Source organism: Artibeus jamaicensis, unplaced genomic scaffold, assembly GCF_021234435.1.
Source record: "Artibeus jamaicensis isolate MK-2021 breed Jamaican fruit bat unplaced genomic scaffold, CSHL_Jam_final scaffold_369, whole genome shotgun sequence".
Taxonomy (NCBI): Eukaryota; Metazoa; Chordata; class Mammalia; order Chiroptera; family Phyllostomidae; genus Artibeus; species Artibeus jamaicensis.
In genome coordinates, this window is record NW_026522042.1 from 28,855,008 (window position 1) to 28,875,216 (window position 20,209).

Below are 20,209 nucleotides of genomic sequence, written 5' to 3' on the forward strand. Positions count from 1 at the left end.
CGTTAGGGGAAGTGTGCTGTTTCCTGGGTGCACCGTGCTGTCCTCACAGTGTCTGTGCAGACGTGGCACAGGCTGTCCTCACTTCTCTGGATTGTTTCTGCTCCCTCATTCCAGTTTCTCTTTCCTTTTGCTTGAGTTTCAGTTTGCCCCAGACTCGGCCGGGTCATCATCTGCTCTTGGCCATGCACATGGTGGTACTTACCCCACTGTACTGGAGCTCTTGGTCATTCTCCTGAGCAAACCCCCCACTTGGCCTCGAGTCCTCATTTCCTCTGCAGGGAGAGCCACAGCCTTGCCCACCGGCTTCCCATCACCTCTGTGTCCTCACTACGGACCCTTGGCCCCCTCCACCCCAGCCTCTTACATTTTACACATTCCACTCCTTCTCCCCAGGGGCCAGCAGACTTTTACTAGTTTTGCTTTCACAAGTTTGTGAATTCCCTGGAGGGCAGGGATTATGTGCAAGCCATTTTCCTGTGCTCAGCATCCCCCTCAGGGCCTGAAACACACCCGAGACTCTGTTAAAAACTGTTGAATGGGTAGGAGATGACCACATGTCACAAGAAGCAGAAATGTGAGTGATGGCGTTAAATAAAAGGAATGGGTGGTATCAATTTCAACCCCAAACTAAAAAAATTGGTTTGTATGTTAGAGACTGAATCAGGTTTGGATTGAATAGTGTTCTGGAAGTTTGAAATGTTGAGTTTATGTGTTTGGTATTGAATATAAATTTTAGAATTACATTTTTCCCCTGTGCAAAAATCACTCTTAAAATAAATTTATGTGTTTAGAGAAATACATTAACAGTAATGCATTGCATTACTAATAATTAATGAAAATACATTAATGCGTTTAATACTAATAATAATCCTTATTAAATGATTACTGTTAAGACAGGATAATAAATACTTAATGGCAAATGCTTAAAATAGAGAAGCTGTAAAATTTGGCTTTAAGAAATTGGCAATCAAATTAGGGAAACAATAAACCCATGAAAAGGGGAAAAATAACATTTCCAAATTAATAATGTGCAAATTGAGTTTGTAGGTTCTTTTTTTACAACTTTATTGAGATATAACATTGTGTAAATATAAAATATACATTGTCTTAATTTGAAACATTTATACATTATAAAATAATTGCCATCATAGCATTAGGTAGTACATTTGTCCTATCACATAATTATGTTTTTAAAAGTTATATTTTATTGATTATGCTATTACAGTCGTCCTGATTTTTTCCCTTTGTCCTCCTCCACCCAGCACCCCGCCACTCCCTCAGGACATCCCCACACCATTGTTCATGTCCGTGGGTCATGCATATAAGTTCTTTGGCTACTCCATATCCTATATTGTACTTTACATCCCCATGTCTAGTCTGTAACCACCTATCTGCACTTCTTTTTTTTAAGTATGCTTAATTGATTATGCTATTACAGTTGTTCCATTTTTTCTCCCCTTTATTCTCCTCCGCCATGCACCCCCCTTCCTATCCACAATCCCCCCCTCCCCCCAATTCATGCCCATGGGTCATACGTGTAAGTTCTTTGGCTTCTCCATTTCTTATACTACTCTTAACCACCCCCTGTCTATTTTCTACCTATCATTTATGCTTCCTACTCCCTGTACGTTTTCGCCCATTTTCCCCACATCCCCTCCCCACTGATAACTCTCCATGTGATCTCCATTTTTTATATAGTAGGAATAGTTCAGGTCTATTTCCTTAACAACTTCCAAGTACATAATGCAGTGACATTAGCTAAAATCACCATGATGTACCTTAGATCTCCAGAACGTGTTAATCTCATACCTTGAAGTTCATATCCTTCACCAGTATCTCCCCATTTCCCCCCAAGCCCAGCCCTGGGTAACTACTACTTTACATCTGTTTCTCAGATTCCAGCTTTTCAGATTCCACATATGAGTGGCACAGTACAGTATTGACTTTCACTGTCTGACTTATTTCTCCTACGATGAGGTCCTCAAGTTCACTCAAGTTTTTGCTGGACTTCTTTTGTTCTCGTAGCTGAACCATAGTTCATTTTATATATTGATAAACTCGTAGGCTGTTTCCATATCTTGGCTACTGTAAATCGTGCTACAATTCAGATGGGAATGAAGAAACAGTTCTGAGGGAACTGCATGTTTGAGCATAGAATAAAACCTCTGTAAGAACTTAGAAAAACTAATCCATAAATTAGCCTTAAAAAGTCAGTGTGGACATCTACCCAGACATAATCTCATTAACACTCAGTGACCTGCTTGCTTCTTCTCTCTTGGAAATACTTGCTTTTCTACTGGGGTGTCCTGATGAGCTCCACAGCCTCCTCCATTCTCTGAGATCCCCACCATGACCTCACGTGGGAAGGCAAAGTCATAGGAAACCCACAAGTCTTCTCCTTTGAATAGTGTTACTTTTTAGGAACTATTATATTTTTAGTTAAGGAAACTCTTACTGTAACAATCTCAAATTCCATTGGTTTGAGTTATGTGAATGATGTTACCCATATAACAAATAGTCTTTAAAATGCAATGATTAACCTAATTTACTGGGAGAGAGAAAATCCCCTCTGGGCTTAACTCCAAGAAAAGTCATTTCTGCTTATTGTGAAGACATGAGCTTTGTAAAGCTGGGTGCGCCGCCCCACCCCACCCTTCGGCGGTCCTGGCGTGGCCAGGCTGTAGTGACTTTGTTGGACTCTGTCCTGGGAACGGTGACAACCCTTTTCCCAGAGGCTACACAGTACCTTCCCTGCAGTGTCTGCTAGGCACTCTGTGGACAGATGGTGTTTGTTGAGACAAGGAATTCATCAATGAAAGCAGAGTTCACAGAACAAGAAAAAACACAGGCAAGTGGGAGTTGGGAATCCACAATGTTTGTGTAGGAAAACTAAAGTATTTATCAAGAAAAAGAAGCTTGGTAAAACTAGGACAAAAATAAGATTGCGTAGTGAACGGCCAAGTTGTGTACTGTACCGAACAAGCATTGGGGGAAGTGCTTTAAAATAGTACTCTTCCTTGTAGATGCTGGGAGCTTTTCAGCACTGTGGCTGCGAGGCTGCAGTCTTTGATATGTGACTCTCAGAGGTTAACCTTGCTGAGTGGTGCGACTGGGACTTACTGCTGAGCAAAGTCCTGTGGCATGTGACCCAGCTCGATGAGCCGTTCTTTTCTAACTTTCAAGCTTCATCCAACCCATCAGAGGGCATGGACAGGCTGCATGTATTTTGGAAATTCTTTTGAAGCCTAATCTGATTTTCTTCGTAGGGTCAGAAAGATTTTAAGTAAATAACCTTCCTGTGTACCATCTGCCTGTCTGTGCATCTGTTGACATCTCTGTTAACTCCAGTTATTACTCCCAGTGCAAGGGAGAGCCACATGGCTAGTTACAACTTTCCAGGTAGAGGGGAGGCCTCACATACCCTTTGTCTGTGATCCATCACACGACCTTCCAGAGGAGATGGCACCGTCCTTATTTTACAAATGAGCAAGCTGAGGTCAGAGGGATCAACTGCCTGATCCAAGGCTGCACAACTGTTGTGCTCTTGAGCTAGGATTTGAAAACAGGACCCACTCCAGAGCTTGAATCCTTCCCCTTCCATGTGCTCCTGGCCTCCTCTTTGTTCAGGCAGTGTCCTAGGGAACAACAACATCCTAACCTGCCTCACCACACTCCCCTTCTGCCTGTGTTTTTAAGGCTGAGCTGAGATGGAAGAGGGACACAGGAACTTTGGAAGACGGTTGACAGTGTTTTCTTATAAAAGCCTAGAGCAAAAGCTTACTAGAGAAGATGGAGTAAACTGGGATTATTAAACACAAAGCAGAAGAGACTGTGGGCTAATGTAATGTAGACCTTCGTGGGCACCAAAGTTTGACAAGTGACACAAAGGGGTTCATTCTCATAGAGCTCTTTGGAAATAGTGTCCTGCTCCATCTTGGTCATCCAGCATCGAGTGCCTGAAAGTTGGGGAGCCTCAGCATCCGTGCAGTCTTCTCATGGAGTCTCTCTACGTGCCAGGGAATCATTTGGAATTTCAACTTCCACATTTCAAAAGAGTGAATGAATGACTCTTACCATCCCCCGCCAGGATATTTTGAGCCCAAAGACACCAACCCTGTCCACTAAGTTCATGAAGACCTACATCCCACCCTTCCAAAAAGTATCTAAGCCAAGGAGCCATATGCCCCATTAGAAGGAATACAATGTATTGTGCAGAAATTTACCAGTACTTATGCAACCACCCAGGAAAATGGCTCAAAGCTCCTTGCCCGGGCACCATACTCAGCTTCCTGTGACAGTCCTGGGCGGTTCCTGGCATCCTGGCATGAATATTAACATTGTTCTCTTTTCCTCTCGGAAGTGTTACAGTTTGGGCCACAAGTCCTACTGCTGGTCCTGTTCATAAGATATTCAGTTCTATGTGTTTCAGTACATTTTCTCCATATTATTTTATTAAACTTTATTTTTCCTTCATCATGGCTTCTCTCAGTTTTTCATTCACGGCTGCAGATTGGATAGTTCACTGTCTGTTTTTTGTTTTGTTTTTTCTTTCTTGGCCTGGCTCAGGTCATCTCAATAGACAGAGATCAAACCAACAGGCAAATTTACTAAATGTGTAATGCTATAGCCCAGTTTGTTCTTTCAATTAAATCTTTCTTTTTTTCCCCTTAGTCTCTTAAATATGCTTTATAGGTATTGCCCTGGCAGGTGTGGCTCAGTGGGTTGAATGTTGTCCCACAGTTCAAAGTATCACTGGTTCAGCTCCCAGTGAGGGCACACGCCTGGGTTTTGGGTTCAGTCCCTGGTCAGGGCATGTATGAGAGGCAACCGATATTGATGTTTCTCTTTCACATCGATGTTTCTCTTCCTTTCTTTCTCCCTCCCCCTCTCTCTAAAAATAAATTCATGAAATCTTTAAAAAGAAACAAAATAATAAAAATACTTTATGGGTATTAAAATAGTTCTTAGACCTTTGAATTCAAGTTAATATTTCAATGAAAAAAATTCCTAGGTTTTGAGTTATGATGGTACGGGTTAAATCATTTGTTCTCTAAAGAAGTGAACCTATACCTTTAAAATATCAGGAAAAAATGAACACGGTAAATAGACGCTTTCTGTTTTCAAAATGCTCAGAAATCACTTATACACCTAATTGAGCCGAGGAACGGGTGGTTTGGTAGGATCTTGCAGGAAAAGAAACAGGCTGCTGGGGGCTTTGTGCTCGGACCAGGGGAGAGACCAGACCGGACAAGGATGCCTCTGTCCCTTCGAGCTAGAACATTAGAGGAATGGCCAGTTGATGAAGCTCCCACAGACATCAAAGCTCTGGGTGAGAGCACCTGGGGCGGGTGCTCCTGCAGAGGCGGCAGCTCTGGTTTAGGGAGACAGCACACGTCCCTGTGCTACAAGTCCCTCCCACTTGAGTCAGCAAACCCGTGTCAAGTCAACAGGGTGTATTCCCCTCGGAGGGGGAAGGAAGCAAGTGTCTAGTCCTACTGCGAGGGCTTTGGCAATGGCTTCCTTTCTGCCAGGTGCTCAGGAAGAGAAGGACCTGGGGTCCAAGGCTCACTTTGCTGGGTCAGTGACCACTGAGGACCACTTGGTTCACCCCGCTCCTTTACCTACCACCACTACCATCCACACAGGGCTTTAGACCACAGGCTTTCTTGAAAACCCCTCCGTGACTCTCCTGTGGCAGTGGAAATTCAAACTTCTCACTGCGAGTAACTGGCCCAGCCTTCTACCTCCTGTCCCCTTGCTTCCTTCTGTGGCGACACTGGCTCCATTCCATCCCGGCCACCCTCAGAATCTTCTCTCAGGTTGCGCTTTCTGCTGTTCTTGGCCCAGTGGCCTCTTCCCATGCTCATATCCTTCTTTTCCTGATCCCCTCCTTTCTGATTCTCAAGTTCACCTTGCTGCCCTTGGAACCTCATTGTCCTCTTCATCATTATAATCACTTGTCGGTCTGTCTTGTTTGTCTTCTCACGCTGTCCTTGAGGTCACAGGCTGTGTCTCACTTTACCAGGGAACACCCAGCACCCAGGACGGTTCCACACTTGGTGGTCAGTAAGCCTCTGGTCACACAGGAGCACTCGGTCTGGCATCAAGGTTCTGTCTGTAGCATGGCCCTTCCACCCACTTCCGTGCCAGATCTGCTGAAGGCACTCAGGCCCTAACTGGACATACAGAATGTCACACTAATGTGTTAGCTAGTTAAGTACACTCCAATAATGTGCTTACCAATGTGTATGTTTATGTTAGTTTATATGTTTATGTATATTTTCATCCTTAATTTACATGTTTATTTATTCATTATTTTGTATACTTAAATAAACAGAGGTCTATGTTTTGATGAATAGCACTCAAGTGCTGCTGGCCACTGCCATGTGCTGCCCTTGACTCTCACGGTGATACTGCACGTTGGACGTCCTTAGCATGATCCAGAAAAGCAGGAGACTGGGAGTCAACGCTGTTAAATAACTTGACTCAGTTCATACAGCCAGTAGGTGGAAGTACTGAGCCATATATACACACACCTCAAAGCTTTATGTCTGTGCACATGCACTTACATCTGTCTGTCTGTCTGTCTACCCAGTACTAGAAATACTGCTTTTCATGGCCTTTACACCACATTGTACTCAATGTAACTTATTTTAGTTTGATTGTCCACTCATAATAAATACCTCGGCAGCACATTTTTATGTAGCTCTGACGAGGGAAAGGATGTGCACGACAGCAGAGGCTCTGAACTCTGGGACTCTATATGGAAATGGTGTTGATAGTGACTGACACCAACCCCTTAGAGAGCAGACCACGTCTGGCTCACTGTGTGTCCTGTGTGGAGATTGCTTCCATTAACTCTTTTCTTGGGGAGGGGTGTGGTGGGATAGCTTGCTATTTGCAAATCTCAGCATGTATGGCTGTATTTAGGTTCCTTAATTTCTGATCACCCTTAAGCTTAATATATGCATGTTTGACTATCATTATATGAAATTCTACTAAGTATAAATTGTTAAATGGGAATCAAGAGTAAATCATAAAATAATTATAGCCACCATTCATTAGGATTTTACTATGTAAACGTCTCTTTAATCCTTACAGCAAAATAGCCCTTTATTTTATTTTATTTTATTAATTATTGTTCAAGTACAGTTTTCTGCCCTTTACCCCCATCCCAGCCCACACCCCAGCCCTCCTCACCTCCCTCCTGTTTCCACCTGCCCCCTTGTTATTGTCTATGCATCCTTTATACTTGTTCCTGCAAACCTTTCCCCTTTATCTCTTCTATTCCCTGAATAGTCATACAGGATTTAGGATGTCAGTGGTCCACAAGTCAGTGGTCCAGCCCAGGTTTCGAGCTGGGGTGGGCGCAGCCACAACCCATATATACCTTGGCCAACCTGCTTTTGGCAAGCATATCTCAAGATGGCCTTTGTCTGCAAGAGAAATTATGATAGGTCTTGATTCCAGTAAGATTTTGGTCAAGTTGGAAAACGGGTATTCCTTTTTTGTCTTTGATACTGATTCTCGTCGATGTAGACAAATATGTCTGTATCAGGAGGAACCTCATTGAACCGGGTGCGCCTCCAGGCTGATGCAGTAGGCACTGGAAGGGGAGGGTGCATTTGGATGTTCAGCGGCTGGTGGTTTTATGTGGTCAAAATCTTCCTAAAATTGTTGATGCTTCTGTTTTTCCTGTGTTCACATATTATGGGTCCTCTGTCAGTGTTCATTTTGACTTGGTCATTCTTATGTAAGTGAAGGTGTAAACTCAAAGTTTTAACATCACAAAACACGAGTCTTCCTCTAACATGACATATTTTGCAGAATACTGTAATGCAGAACTCAGTGTTTTACAACCGTGAGATAAAACAGCTCCATGCATATATTTATAGTAAACTGACATATACTCTTGTTCGGTTTTATTTTGAATTAGCAACACACCTCCTATTCCATTGTAGCTCTAATAATAATGATAATGAATGAAGGATCCCTCAGATTTGTCATTCACACACTCACATGCATTGTAGATAATCAGGCAGTACCTGATTTGTGACTTGTTTAGTTCACTCAGGAGTGACAGATACTGGTTGGTGGTGAATTGCATTTTAACCCAAGACAGAACTTGAATAATGCAAAGGAAACAATATGCATCTTATTATCTTGCCTGTTGAGACTCAAACATCCCCTTAGCTCCAGATTTATATCTATAAATGCAAGACTTATTTGGCTGCCTGTTTAACAATTACTCCTGCTTTTTTGCTGTCTTTGGAAAAGAAACAGGATGCAGGCTGAGTTTCAAAAGGCTCTGCTTTCCAAGACAGGGAGCTTCCTGACTTTGCGGCAGGTCACTCAGTCCGGGACCCATCAGCATCCCGAAGGACCCCTGTAGGGTGGCCGGGTGTGTCGCCAAATGCAGCCTCGCCCCTAAAATGACCTGTAATGTGTGGTGAACTAAACAGCATACACTACACACTAAGCATACACTCTCCTCTACTTCCTCAACAGGAAATTGTTCGAGCATATCCATGTAAAATACACCTTGTCACACTATAGCATTGGTGTGGGGCGGCTTGACGAGGTATTAGGGATTCTTTGTGGAAAGAGGAAGCTGCAGGCCAATCTTTTTGACTTTACCTTGTGTCCTCTTACGTGAGAAACTGAATAAGGTTGTTCAGTGGACTGGACAATGAACATGAACTTGATGCCCCACCAGTCACCCAGGGTCATTCTGGGGCTATAGTGGCAGCTGTGTGCAATACCATCTCTGGGGGTGGGGCAGTCACTTCCCAGTAAGATTCTTGTTTTGTAAGCTCTTGCTTGGGTTCTTGGGTCATTCTGCTTTTTCTTCTTTCTGTGCCATTCCTGATGTCTCTAAAAGTTGCAAGGCCAAATTCCCTCTGGGCCTCTGTCTTCCCCTCTACTAGGTTATAAGACCCCCCTCATTGTGATCCGGAGTACCCCTGCTCACTGCTTTGGTTTCTAAAGCATTTTTCAAGATTCCCCTCCTTTTCTTGAATATCCTTAACATAATCGATTGTTCTGGTGCTGTCCATTACGTTTTTCAGTGTAGTGTAGAGATAAGTGTAAAGGCCATATGGTCAGACTATCTGGATTCAGGGGCTTTGCCCCACACGGCCAGTAGTGTGAACTTGGACAGATGATTAGACCTCTCTGCTTTAGTGTCTTGTCTATGACACAGGAAGAATGACCCACATCTACCTCTATGATTCCTGTGAATTTAATTAGCATATGAATGTGAAGCACTGCGCTCAGAGTCCAGCACAGCAGCATTGGCTGGCTACAGATATTCTTAAACTATAGACCCACCTCGACCTGGGAAAACCATGACTGATCTTCCTACCTTTGCCGCTTCTCATTTTCCTGCTTGAGCCTCCCTACATACCAGAGATATCTGCTATGTGGTTTCCATGCTCTCTGTCCCCAGCTTGGTAGCAGAAGTGGTCCGTTGGGAGGGTATTTGATAAGACTTGCGGTCTCCTCTGCTCACACCTCATCGATATGTGCTGGAAAATGTAGTCCTGGGCTGGACCCATCCAGTCCTGGGCCTTCGTTCTTTGTGTTCTCTTTTTTAAGATAAGGTTTGTTGTTGTTGTTATTGGTGACGATGGTGTTCTTTTCTTTCTTTTCAGTATAATGATCTAATTGTGGCCTAGATGTAGGAACCTGGGTGCAGGATCTATTCTGAAATGATTTAGCCTCTATTTAGAATTAGACATATAGGTGTCTATTTTTTTATACACCAAACATAATTTGTCATTGCTCCATATCTTGGCTTTTGGGGTTTGCTTTAGAAATAATTCTCTTTTGGAGAGTAATTGTGAACACAGATTCAAAATTCTCTCAGTATTTTGCTTTATTTTCCAAAAAAACACAAGTCAGAGATATGTAGCCTCCAGGATCTAACAGCATGCTATAACGGTGAATGTATTTAACTCCATCTCATGCATTTTAATGCATTCTGGGGTTGTGGGTTTTTTTCGTTGTTGTTGTTTGTTTTTTTAAGTATCCACTTCAGGTTGAAACAAACAGTGGTCTATTAGTATGTTTAGCAGTTTAAAATTAAAATCATTTCCTATCAAATTCTCTTTGTATTACTTAATATTCTCTAATGACTTAAGAACAGTATAATGGACTGAAACAAAATCACATTGCGTGTACACTTTAGAATATTTGTTACATTTTTAGACCGTAAAGTTGAGTTCAATTGAAGTATTTTGTGAGGGCATTGAGTGGAAAACTAGCACCGCCTTTCTGGACGGAACAGTAGAGTGCTCCCTGCCACCTTCACGCCAGCCTCTGAATCAGTGGATACAGTTCGGACCTTTGGTGAGCCTGTTGTGTGTCATACTCTTAACATTATGGGTCGTGTTGTAGCCAACCAGCCTGTATTTTGCCGTGTATAATGCCAACGTTTTTGCCCAAATATTTGAGGGAATAATAAGGCTGTGCATTATACAGGGGTATAATAATGGTTATCATAATCCCATGTATAATGCACACAAAAACATGAGTATGCATTATACACAGTAAAATACGGTAGTTTTAGTTGTCCTGACGATGTCTACTGGTGCACTCTGATTGAATCTGGTGAAGTACAAGGCCCACTGAATTGTCCCCCAAAACTAATTATCTCTGAAATGTGTTCTTATGAATAGTAGTGTGTATTTTCCATTAATTTCGAAACCCAAAGTTATTGCTCTGTTATTCTAATGGCACCATAAAAGTCAAACACTTGCTGATTAAATGGAAAATTCTTAGCAATAGAGAAAAGAATAACAATCAAACCTGTTTATTAGAGTTTTTAAAGATGATTATTAGTGCATGTCTGTGTCTGAAAGGATATCATCTGCGTTATGGATGGGCTTAAATAGAGAGTTATAAAGATAATACTTTCAATACTGTATATAGAATTCAGTGGACAATCTATGTAATTCCTAAGTTCCTCGTGAGCTTGATGATTAAGTAAAGGTTCTATCATATTTTTGTCATTTTAAATCTCTCTTTTTAAGCTAATTATGAGATCAAAATGGCGTGGGTCAATAATTCTGCTTCAATATAATGCTTCTCTCTAAATGGATTCTCTGGCAACCCAGAAAAAAAAATAGGGGTTAATCCTCACAGTTATGTGGTTACCATAGTAATGGGAGTAATTGCTAAGGCTCATTCAGGACCCTAACCTTACATTTCAGTTTTTATTTCAGTTTTCACAAATGAAAAACATTTTTATAGTCCTTATCAAAAGCACCTAAATTATATCAGCCAACATGTGTATATGAGCAAAATCAAAGGATTTTGTCGTCTTATTACACAAACATGATACTAGACTTGTGTATAGGATGGGGGAAAAGTAGGTGTACAGTTGTTTGTATGAAACATATACAATAACTAATAAATAATAATATAAGTATAAACTTTGTTTTGCATGAACACAAATATAAACCTACTTTGCCCTACCCTGTATTCTGAATCACATTTTATCTTTTTAATCTTATTTTGTCTCTCTGAAGGTTATGTAAGATTATATAATCTTGTATTATATATAAAGTAATAGGAATTGCTCTAAAGTAGATAGCATATCTTTGCTGTCCATTTTTTATGGTATTAATGGCATGTTTCTTTGTCCCTGAACTAACTTAGGATGCTCCCCTGTGAAATTATTGTGGTGATTTCTGGTCACTGAGAACTTGTGTGATGAGAACTGCCCTTAAGATGCTCGTAGGGCCTCCCATTCCTCCTGTAAGATGCCTACACAGAACCAAGTCTCCTTCGAGGAAATAACGAACAGGCAAGACATAAAGAACTAGCACGTGGATGTTAAGACTTTTCTTCTTTCCTGTTGTTTCCAGAGCCAAACTTTGTGTCATCTTACGACATTGGGAATTTCACCTACTTCTTTTTCCGAGAAAATGCTGTGGAGCATGACTGTGGGAAGACCGTGTTCTCCAGAGCTGCCCGGGTCTGCAAGAACGACATTGGGGGGCGGTTCCTGCTGGAGGACACCTGGACCACGTTCATGAAGGCCCGCCTGAACTGCTCCCGCCCCGGCGAGGTCCCCTTCTACTACAATGAACTGCAGAGCACTTTCTTCCTGCCTGAGCTGGACTTGATCTACGGCATCTTTACCACCAACGTGTACGTAACTGCAGATAATTGCTTTTCTTGCCCTTCTACTCATTCTGAATGAGTCTACTGTTTTTTGACCGTTGTGGTTTAAAAGTAGCTTTAAAAAGGAATCTTTCTTATTTTACTGGGCTAACAGCCAAAAAAATTTTTTTTGAGTGTGAATTAAATGTTATGCCTAGATCTGTGATTTCTGAGACTGGTATTAGGAAAATAAAATTAGTCAGAAGGTTTGGTCTATCCTTATTGGAATAGTAGCTTCAAATTGTTCTACCATGAAATGTTCCTTCCTGCTTTGCCAGGGTGTTCTCAGTGCTTTCTGAAATGCTGGTATGTGTTAGGCGTGCTTTGCTCTCGGTATGCAAGTTGTGCATCTGCGCATAATAAAAGCACTATTGTCTGGAAAGTCTAATCTTTGAGATAATGCAACTCTTGACTAAACCGCTGCTTACATAGGAAATGCACATTCTCACTTTCCCAGAGTGGCATTTTTAAGCCTTGTTCTAGAAGATGGCTGTTGTAGGCAGGTATTTCTAAAATGACGGTTATGGTTTTAAAATATTTTTGAAAAGAGAATAGCATTTTTTCCTTTCGTGGGCAGATGCTCTTAGCTTCATAACTGACAGTATTCGTATTAGGTAAAGTGCATGAAGCTCATCCATTCGGTCTAATCTGACGGACTGTAGCATGACCCCACACTCATTTTCCATTTTTAGCTGATAAGCTGTGTAAGAGTCAACAAGATCATCCCAGCCCCAGGAATCACACGTCACATTGCCACTAGCCTCCACTTTTCTCAGCATTGCCAGTGATGATGATGATTCTGCAGCACGGGTTCTGGTTTGGATCATCTTTGAAATCGTTAAATTGTTAACCTGACAGTTTGGACAAAAGCCCAATAATTGTATGCAAAATAAAGGATGTGATTCAGGATGGGTTGAAATAGCTGATAAATGGGGTTGGATGGCCAAGCATCGGGGTTTGTCCAGGGTTTTCCTGGTTTTAAAGTTGGGGGCGGCCCTGCTGCTTCCCAAGAAACCCCTTGGTTCTGGGTGGTGGCTGCTGGGCTTCTGGGTCTTTTTACTTTCTCATTTCTTCCACCTCGCCTCCAAAGCCTGCCCATGGATTGCATTTCCAGTCACTTTATCTGTGTCTTACTTCCCTGTTGATCTTTCTCTTCTGATCTTTCCACTGCTGAGCTGAAGTGTTAACATTCACTTGATAATAACCTTTGCTCCATGAAAAGTCTTCTTTCTGACATGAAGATAGAAAATCAGACAAAAATGGATGGTTTCCCAGCCACCCCCGCTCCACCATGACCATCTTTATTGTAAATCTGGTTTTCAAGCCAGAGGTTATTTTCCCTCTGTGATAAGTTTCTTTTAAAAAATCAATTTATAGTTTCTGAAGTTGATTTGCTTTCCAGAACCTTTTTTAAGAAATAGCGTAGACTGCACAAGATGGATGTTCAGTTGTTCGGTTGACATCAGTTTTAGCCACAGTGGGAATTTGGCTTAGTTAGCTGTTCATTCCCCTGGCTCTGAGCTAAAATGAACAATTTAAGAAGTTATGTAAGTTCTGTGCCCAGTCCATCCCCAGATGGTACGTGGTCAGTTTAGATAGTTTCAAAAATTAGTTTCAGACCATTCCAGATAATTTGTTTTGTTGTTGTGAACACCCATCATGTTGGAAATCACCCAGTATATAGCATCTGTACTAGCAGAGGCAGAATTTCTAGATCTTTCCTTTCTCTATTGAATACTCACTTTCACTAGGTCTTCAGCACAACTTTCAGTATGTCCATCTCTCATCCTACAGTGTGTCCAACTTTTTCTCACCCTCACCTGTCAGCCTTGATCTCACCCTCTCAACTGATGGCCATATTCTGGACAAGTTCTGTTGTAAACTGAAACAAATGATGTTCAGAGGTAGCTAGTTATTTCCTAATTCTGGATTACATGCTTAGCAAATGCTGGGACTAAGCTTTCTGGCGCTTTTGCTCATAGTATACTTTTAGTTAGATTCTTCATGTCAAGGTCTCTGAACACTGGGGAGTTGGGAGACAGGTCACTATTCTAACTCCCTTTGTTCTGTTGACTGTGGTTTCCTCAATCCCGTGGGCATGAGTTGGGCTGCAGGACATGGCATATTATTGCAATGGAGTTTCCGAAGGTTTTGCTTTTGTTTTCTGGGATTTCTAAAAATGGTGGCTTACAAATAGTGAATGGTAGGAGTAGGGGCGGGGAACCATGAAGGTTGTGCTATCTTTTCTCTCCTTAGGCGTTGAAGGGAGGAACATGTCTACTTTTCTCTCTGTGGCTTTCCGTGGTCTAAGGAAGCAAACTTTATGTTCCTTATAAACATAATTATGTTCCTCTATTGTGGGGCTCATCTCTCTCCACTTTTACTCACCTGGGCTCTGAACAAGTGAAGGAATAAAACTTAGCATTAAATGAAGGCCCCAGCATGTCCGTGTGATTCCTGAGGGAGGCCAGGTTGATGGTCTCTTCTCCATATGGGCTTATGAGTCGTGATCCCAGCTTCAAGGAGGCTCATCCACAAGGTCACAATAGTCTAGAACTGGACTGACCCCTGCCGTCTGCAGGAATGATGAGACAAAGGTGGGTATATAATTTTGGAAGGCAGGCTTATCCCAGAGAAATGGGGAGGAAGGACCACAGTGGAGACATTTGTGCCCTTGCTCCCCCACCCTCACCTCACTGAAAGTACAAGAGCATAAGGGAAGTAGGAGGGTGTGTGTGTGCGTGTGTGTGTGCCCTGCTCCAGGGGTGCTCTGCTCCCCAAGAAGGTTGAAAAAGAAGTGACCCCAGCAACTGTCACAGATGTCTAGACTGGCTGCCACTGGGGCACCCAGAGGGACTTTGGGCTGACCCCAGATGTGTGCCCAGCCCTATTCTGAGTGACTAGATGCAGCCATCTGAGAAATGGGGTGCCAGCAGGAAGGGTAGGGAACACAGCAATGGAGTCATGCACAGGAACTCTGGGGCCCCATGCAAAGCAAGTACAACTTCTGCTTCCCTCAGCCAGTGACTGGCATTAAGTGACCTCCCTGTGCCTCCATCTCTTTGTCTGTACACGCAGGCTGGTCTCAGCATCCGTAGGGTCCCTGTGAGAAATGAGGTAGCCCTTATGAAGTGCTTAGCAGAGTGCTCCGGAGGACTTATTATATTACCATTATTAACACTCCTCCTCAATCAAAGGTGGCCTCACCCGGTCCCTGGTAGACACCCTGCTGTGCCAGCTGCTGTTCTTGTTCCAACATCGTCATGTTTTTGTTCTTCCTAAGATCCAGTCACACATTCAGAGGGTAATTCTTTCTTGCATTCTTTGACTTAATATGTTCTTTTTTCCAGGGGAAAAATAAGACGGAATAAAAACCACCAAATGTATAGGTTCAATTTTAGCATCTATCACTTTATTCCCCCGCAATAGAGATAGGCCTGCTTCCTGCCACTCTCCCCTCTCTTCTGGAGCTTCCAGAAGAAGCACGTGCCCCTGCCCTCAAGGCTCCTACATTCCCATGGGGTGGTTTTAATGCCTTCCACACAGGACACTTACGAAGAGTTCAAAGTCCTGGTCTTTGGAGCAGGACTGCCAGGAGTTCAAGTCCAATCCCCTCATGTAGTAGCTGGGTGACTTTGTACAGACGTGTTGACCTAGCTATGGCCCATTTTACTTATCAGTGATTGCCCCTTACTTCAGGACGATGAAGTGAATTGAAATGTGTACAGCCTCTAGAACGGCGTCTAACAACAAGTCTGTTTGTCAAAATAAATTGAGTGTAAGGCAGATATTTCTGTTTTTGAGTTCCTGTGAACTATCCTTTGATTCAGGCTATGGGAGAATGATAAATCAACTTATACTGGCTAAGACTATTAACAAGAAAATTTAAAGCCAAAGCTAAGATCCAAATGCAGATTTATTTAACCAAAATATGTCTTGCTGTCTCTGCACTTTGTGGAAGGTCACCGAGCTTCTCAGGGCCCTGCACCCCCGCATATCTGCAGAGCTTGAATTCTAAATCACCACTTCACGATGCCAGACTGTTCTCCAATTTTTCCCATTCACCCTTTTAAATTATCAAATGGATATATGAAGGGTGTCTGACAGGCACTTTGTACAAAATGCTTTTTGTTGATTATTTTTTAAAGGTTTACAAATCAACACAAATATTTGGGGATTATAAAAAAGCAGCCGCTTGTCCCAGTGCCTGCTGAAGTAACCAGATATGTGGGGGGGGGGGGCATGTCGACAGATGGGAGGTGCCAGCCACTGGCGGAGAAAGGCTGTTTCCTCCAGAACTTAAAAGGCAGAACACAGGGCTCTTCAAAATCCTTTGTCAGTCTGCTTGTAGCTGAGTGAATTAATCCCATCCAGCAGGATTACGAGTGTCATAACTGCTAAGCAGCCTTGTTTCTGTGCTGAAGCATTTGTTCTTCCACAGAGACATCACAGGGGGGCAGTGCTCATGGCTCCCATCTCTCCCTTGGGGTGTTCATGAGGCTGGGGTCTTGAGGTTCTCTAGAAGGTGCTCCCACCAGGCAGCGTCCCATTGCAGTCTCTCCCACTGCGGGGAGAGACTAGTGACTGTGGGACTTCCTGACCTTCCTTTTCCTTTCTCTTCCTCGGCCCCCAGGAACAGCATCGCTGCTTCGGCTGTGTGCGTCTTCAACCTGAGCGCCATCTCGCAGGCTTTTAACGGGCCCTTCAAGTACCAGGAGAACTCACGCTCTGCCTGGCTGCCGTATCCCAACCCCAATCCCAACTTCCAGGTAATGTCTTGGGGCTTTAGGGCACTAACCTGGTCACCCCCCTCTAAAGCATGCTGATACTTTCTGGGAGACAGGCTGGGACTATTTAAACCTCAAATGTCTGCACAGGCATCTGTGGGCTTCCCAGACCCCTCCGGCACAGTCTCACACTGGGCTTGGCTCATGTGGATATAGATTGAGCCCTTTGTCAACTGAGGGGCCAGGACCAAAAAGAGACTTTTGTCAGCTGTGGTGCCTGAGGCTGAACTGGAAAAGGCCAGCGTAAGGTAGCAGGTTGAGAAACCACGCTCCAGTTAGCGCTAACGATGGTGGACTCTATCCTCAGAAGCTCTGATCCCTAATGAATGATGCTCTGGTGAATGGGCTCCCAGCACCATGGCAGAAATGCAAAAACAGCATTAGAGTGCTAATTGGCGAATGTGGTGAGATTTCCTTCTGAGGTAAATGGGGTGGCATGGAGCAGCTGTGCAGAAAGGAGAACAGTTGCAGGCCACTCATTCATAAATCTCAAAATGATAGGCTGTCCCACCAATGAGAGGCCCTGTATGTCATTTATTCCCGTCTCCCAACATGCAGCGGAAGCTGAGACCCACAGAGATGAAGCGATTTACTCTTGGTTGGTTGGTCAGCAAGCATATGAGTTTGCTGGCCTGCCATCACAGAATGCCACAGGCTAGACAGCTCCAACCAAAGAAATTGATTTTCTCACCATTTGGAGGCTGGAGTCTATGATCTAGGTTCTAGCCGATTCTGTTTCTGGTGAGATCAGTCTCCCCAGCCTGTAGGCAGCCTCCTTCCAGCTGTGTCCCCACGTGGCCTTTCCTTGTTGCACCTGGAGAGACACTGACTTGTGCCTGGATACACACTGAACCTTGAGGGATTAGGGCCCCACCCACCTTTATGACCTCAGTTAACCTGAATTGCCTCCTCACAGGCTCCATTTTCAAATACGGCCACACCAAGGGTTATGGCTTCAGCATAAGAATGTGCAGGAGACACATTCAGTTCACAGCAGCAGGCTTCCTTTGAGGGCCACTCTTCTGACAAAGACCATCACAGGCACATCCTCATCCTCGTGGGTGTGTGTTTAGTGCCACCCATTTCCTGGGCTCAGAACTGTGCTGTGTTATGTCACCTGCTGGCAGCAGTGCTCTGATCCCCAGCAACATTTCCAGGGCAGGGGGTCCTGCCACGGACACTGGGGATGAGTGACTGAGCCGGGATCTCAGTCTCTCAGATGCCCAGTGCAGGTCTCCAGATGCAACGCTCTGGCCCCTTCCCACTAAAGGACCGTTAGTTACCGGACTGAATCAGGGCCGACCTGGGCCCATATCCAGGCCTCAGAATTCTGGTTGGTTTATCAACTCAACACATACAACCTTTGGCTTTGAGAAAACTGGGGATATGGGAAAGTTTTACGCTTTACTTGGACTTCAACAGGGACTGTTCAATTCTCTCGAAATTTTTTAATTGTTTATGCTATTACTATTGTCTCACTTTTTCCCCCTTTGTCCCCCTCCCCCCTGCCTTGCCTTTCCACTGTCAATCCTCACACCATTGTTCATATTTGTGGGTGATGGAAAGGGGTAGAAAGAAGGGAACTGTTCACTTCTAATTGCTTTGAAACGCTTTCTGAAACTTTTCAAAAAGAAAGGGATTGAGAATAAGAAGGGTGGCTTACACGTCCTTTTCACCATTTCCTGCTTTACTTGGACAAATCACGTAGCATCTTCCATCTCATATTTCCATCCATGAAATGAGGAAGGAGAGAAACACATGCACCGGCATCTATACCTTAGGAGCACATTTTGATAACATCAGTCAACATGCATTCTTTATTCTGTAATGTACCTGGGGAAGATGACTCTCAGGGACCACTTATTTGGGTGCCTCTTGGGTGCCACATGTTGTGAATGCTTTATAAACTTTGCCTTTCTCCTCCCAACTCTGTAAGGTGGGCTCTGTATCCACACTTGGTAAGTCAGGAAATTGAGGGATCAGATTCACATTTCCCACCCCAGGCTTGCGGACGAGAAAGTTCAGTACCGGACAGAAAGTCCTTATTGTGGGTCAGGTGAGCCAACAGTTTAGTGGGGACAGAACAGGCATTAGCCAATTTTCCTGATGATGTGTTTGGCTTATGTAACTATTAACTAAACACTGACACTTGGCCTTTTTGTTGAGTCTCTGTATCTAAATCCCACCCATGTCCAGATGAAGGCCCTTGGTAAAACCCTGAAGGTAAAACATACCATTCCCTTTGCAAAAGTCCATTGCAAAATCCTGCAGGTTAAAAATTCTTAACAAGGATGCTCACTGTGTTTATGGTGTACTTTTCATTCTTGATGCTACTGTTGCAAAAGTCTTCACAAAGAAGTGACTTACAGACTTTGTGATGTCTTACCGCCTCCAAACAGTGGGTAAAGTTAGCTCCTTTATCTGAATATATTTATAGCCCACAGCAAATCTGCTAATTTCCTAAGGCCACAGGCATCTGGGTTTACAGTGCCACTGGGTTTATAGTCACACCGAAGGGCTTGCTCACGTTTGTGAGACGGGAGTAGGTCCAATCTACGGTATAATAAATGAAGCTTGTGGACACATGGCTTTCACTTCAGGCAGGAAGCTTGGTTAGCTGAGCTTTCTTCTTTGGGTGGAATTTAAGATCTGCAGGAAACTAAAGTTGTGCCTTATGGTGGTTCTTTTACAACTCCTAGTACAAATAAGTTCCAGGTGTTTTCTTTTGGTTTACTGTGTTTGAAATCACGCTAGCTTAGGCTTCCTCACTGCCTTTCCTGGGACATCTGAGCTGACATGGAGTGGACTAGGTTTTCAACTAAGGGTCCCTCTACTAGTCATGTGTATAGGACCTTATGTTTGCAACAGGCAACAGTGAGAATTGGCCAGTTTTTAAACATTCTTTTTTGCCTACCAACATTTGGAGTTTTATGCAGCATTTATATACTAGAAGTAGCTATTAATTAGAGGAGTGGAAACATGATTCAAGTTCAGAAAGAAGGCTAGGTAAGAGGACAGTGCATAATATTTCAAGATTTAATTCAGAAATTTCAACTGAAAATGACAATGGAACAACGAAAACTATTCGCCAGTTGCATCTAGAAACCGCTGTAGGTGAGGCTGTAGAGCTGCATCCTCTTTGAGGCCGTGGTCCCCAAAGTCACCCAGACCCGCTCACTGACAGAAAACATCATTCGGACCCAGTGGCACAGCTGTGGTTGTACAGACTCTGGAATTTTCTGTGCAGTTTTGAT

At 43.4% G+C, this 20,209-nt stretch overlaps 1 protein-coding gene across 2 annotated transcripts in view; it reads left to right on the top strand.

Moving 5' to 3' along the window:
• Positions 1-20,209, top strand: part of SEMA5A (semaphorin 5A) — a 440,583-nt gene that overhangs the window by 297,418 nt on the left and 122,956 nt on the right. For both annotated transcript variants that reach the window (XM_053657221.1, XM_053657222.1), the window contains 2 exons: positions 11,871-12,156; positions 16,802-16,937. In XM_053657221.1, coding sequence (XP_053513196.1) covers positions 11,871-12,156; positions 16,802-16,937 — 422 coding nt within the window. The remainder of the gene's footprint in view (positions 1-11,870; positions 12,157-16,801; positions 16,938-20,209) is intronic.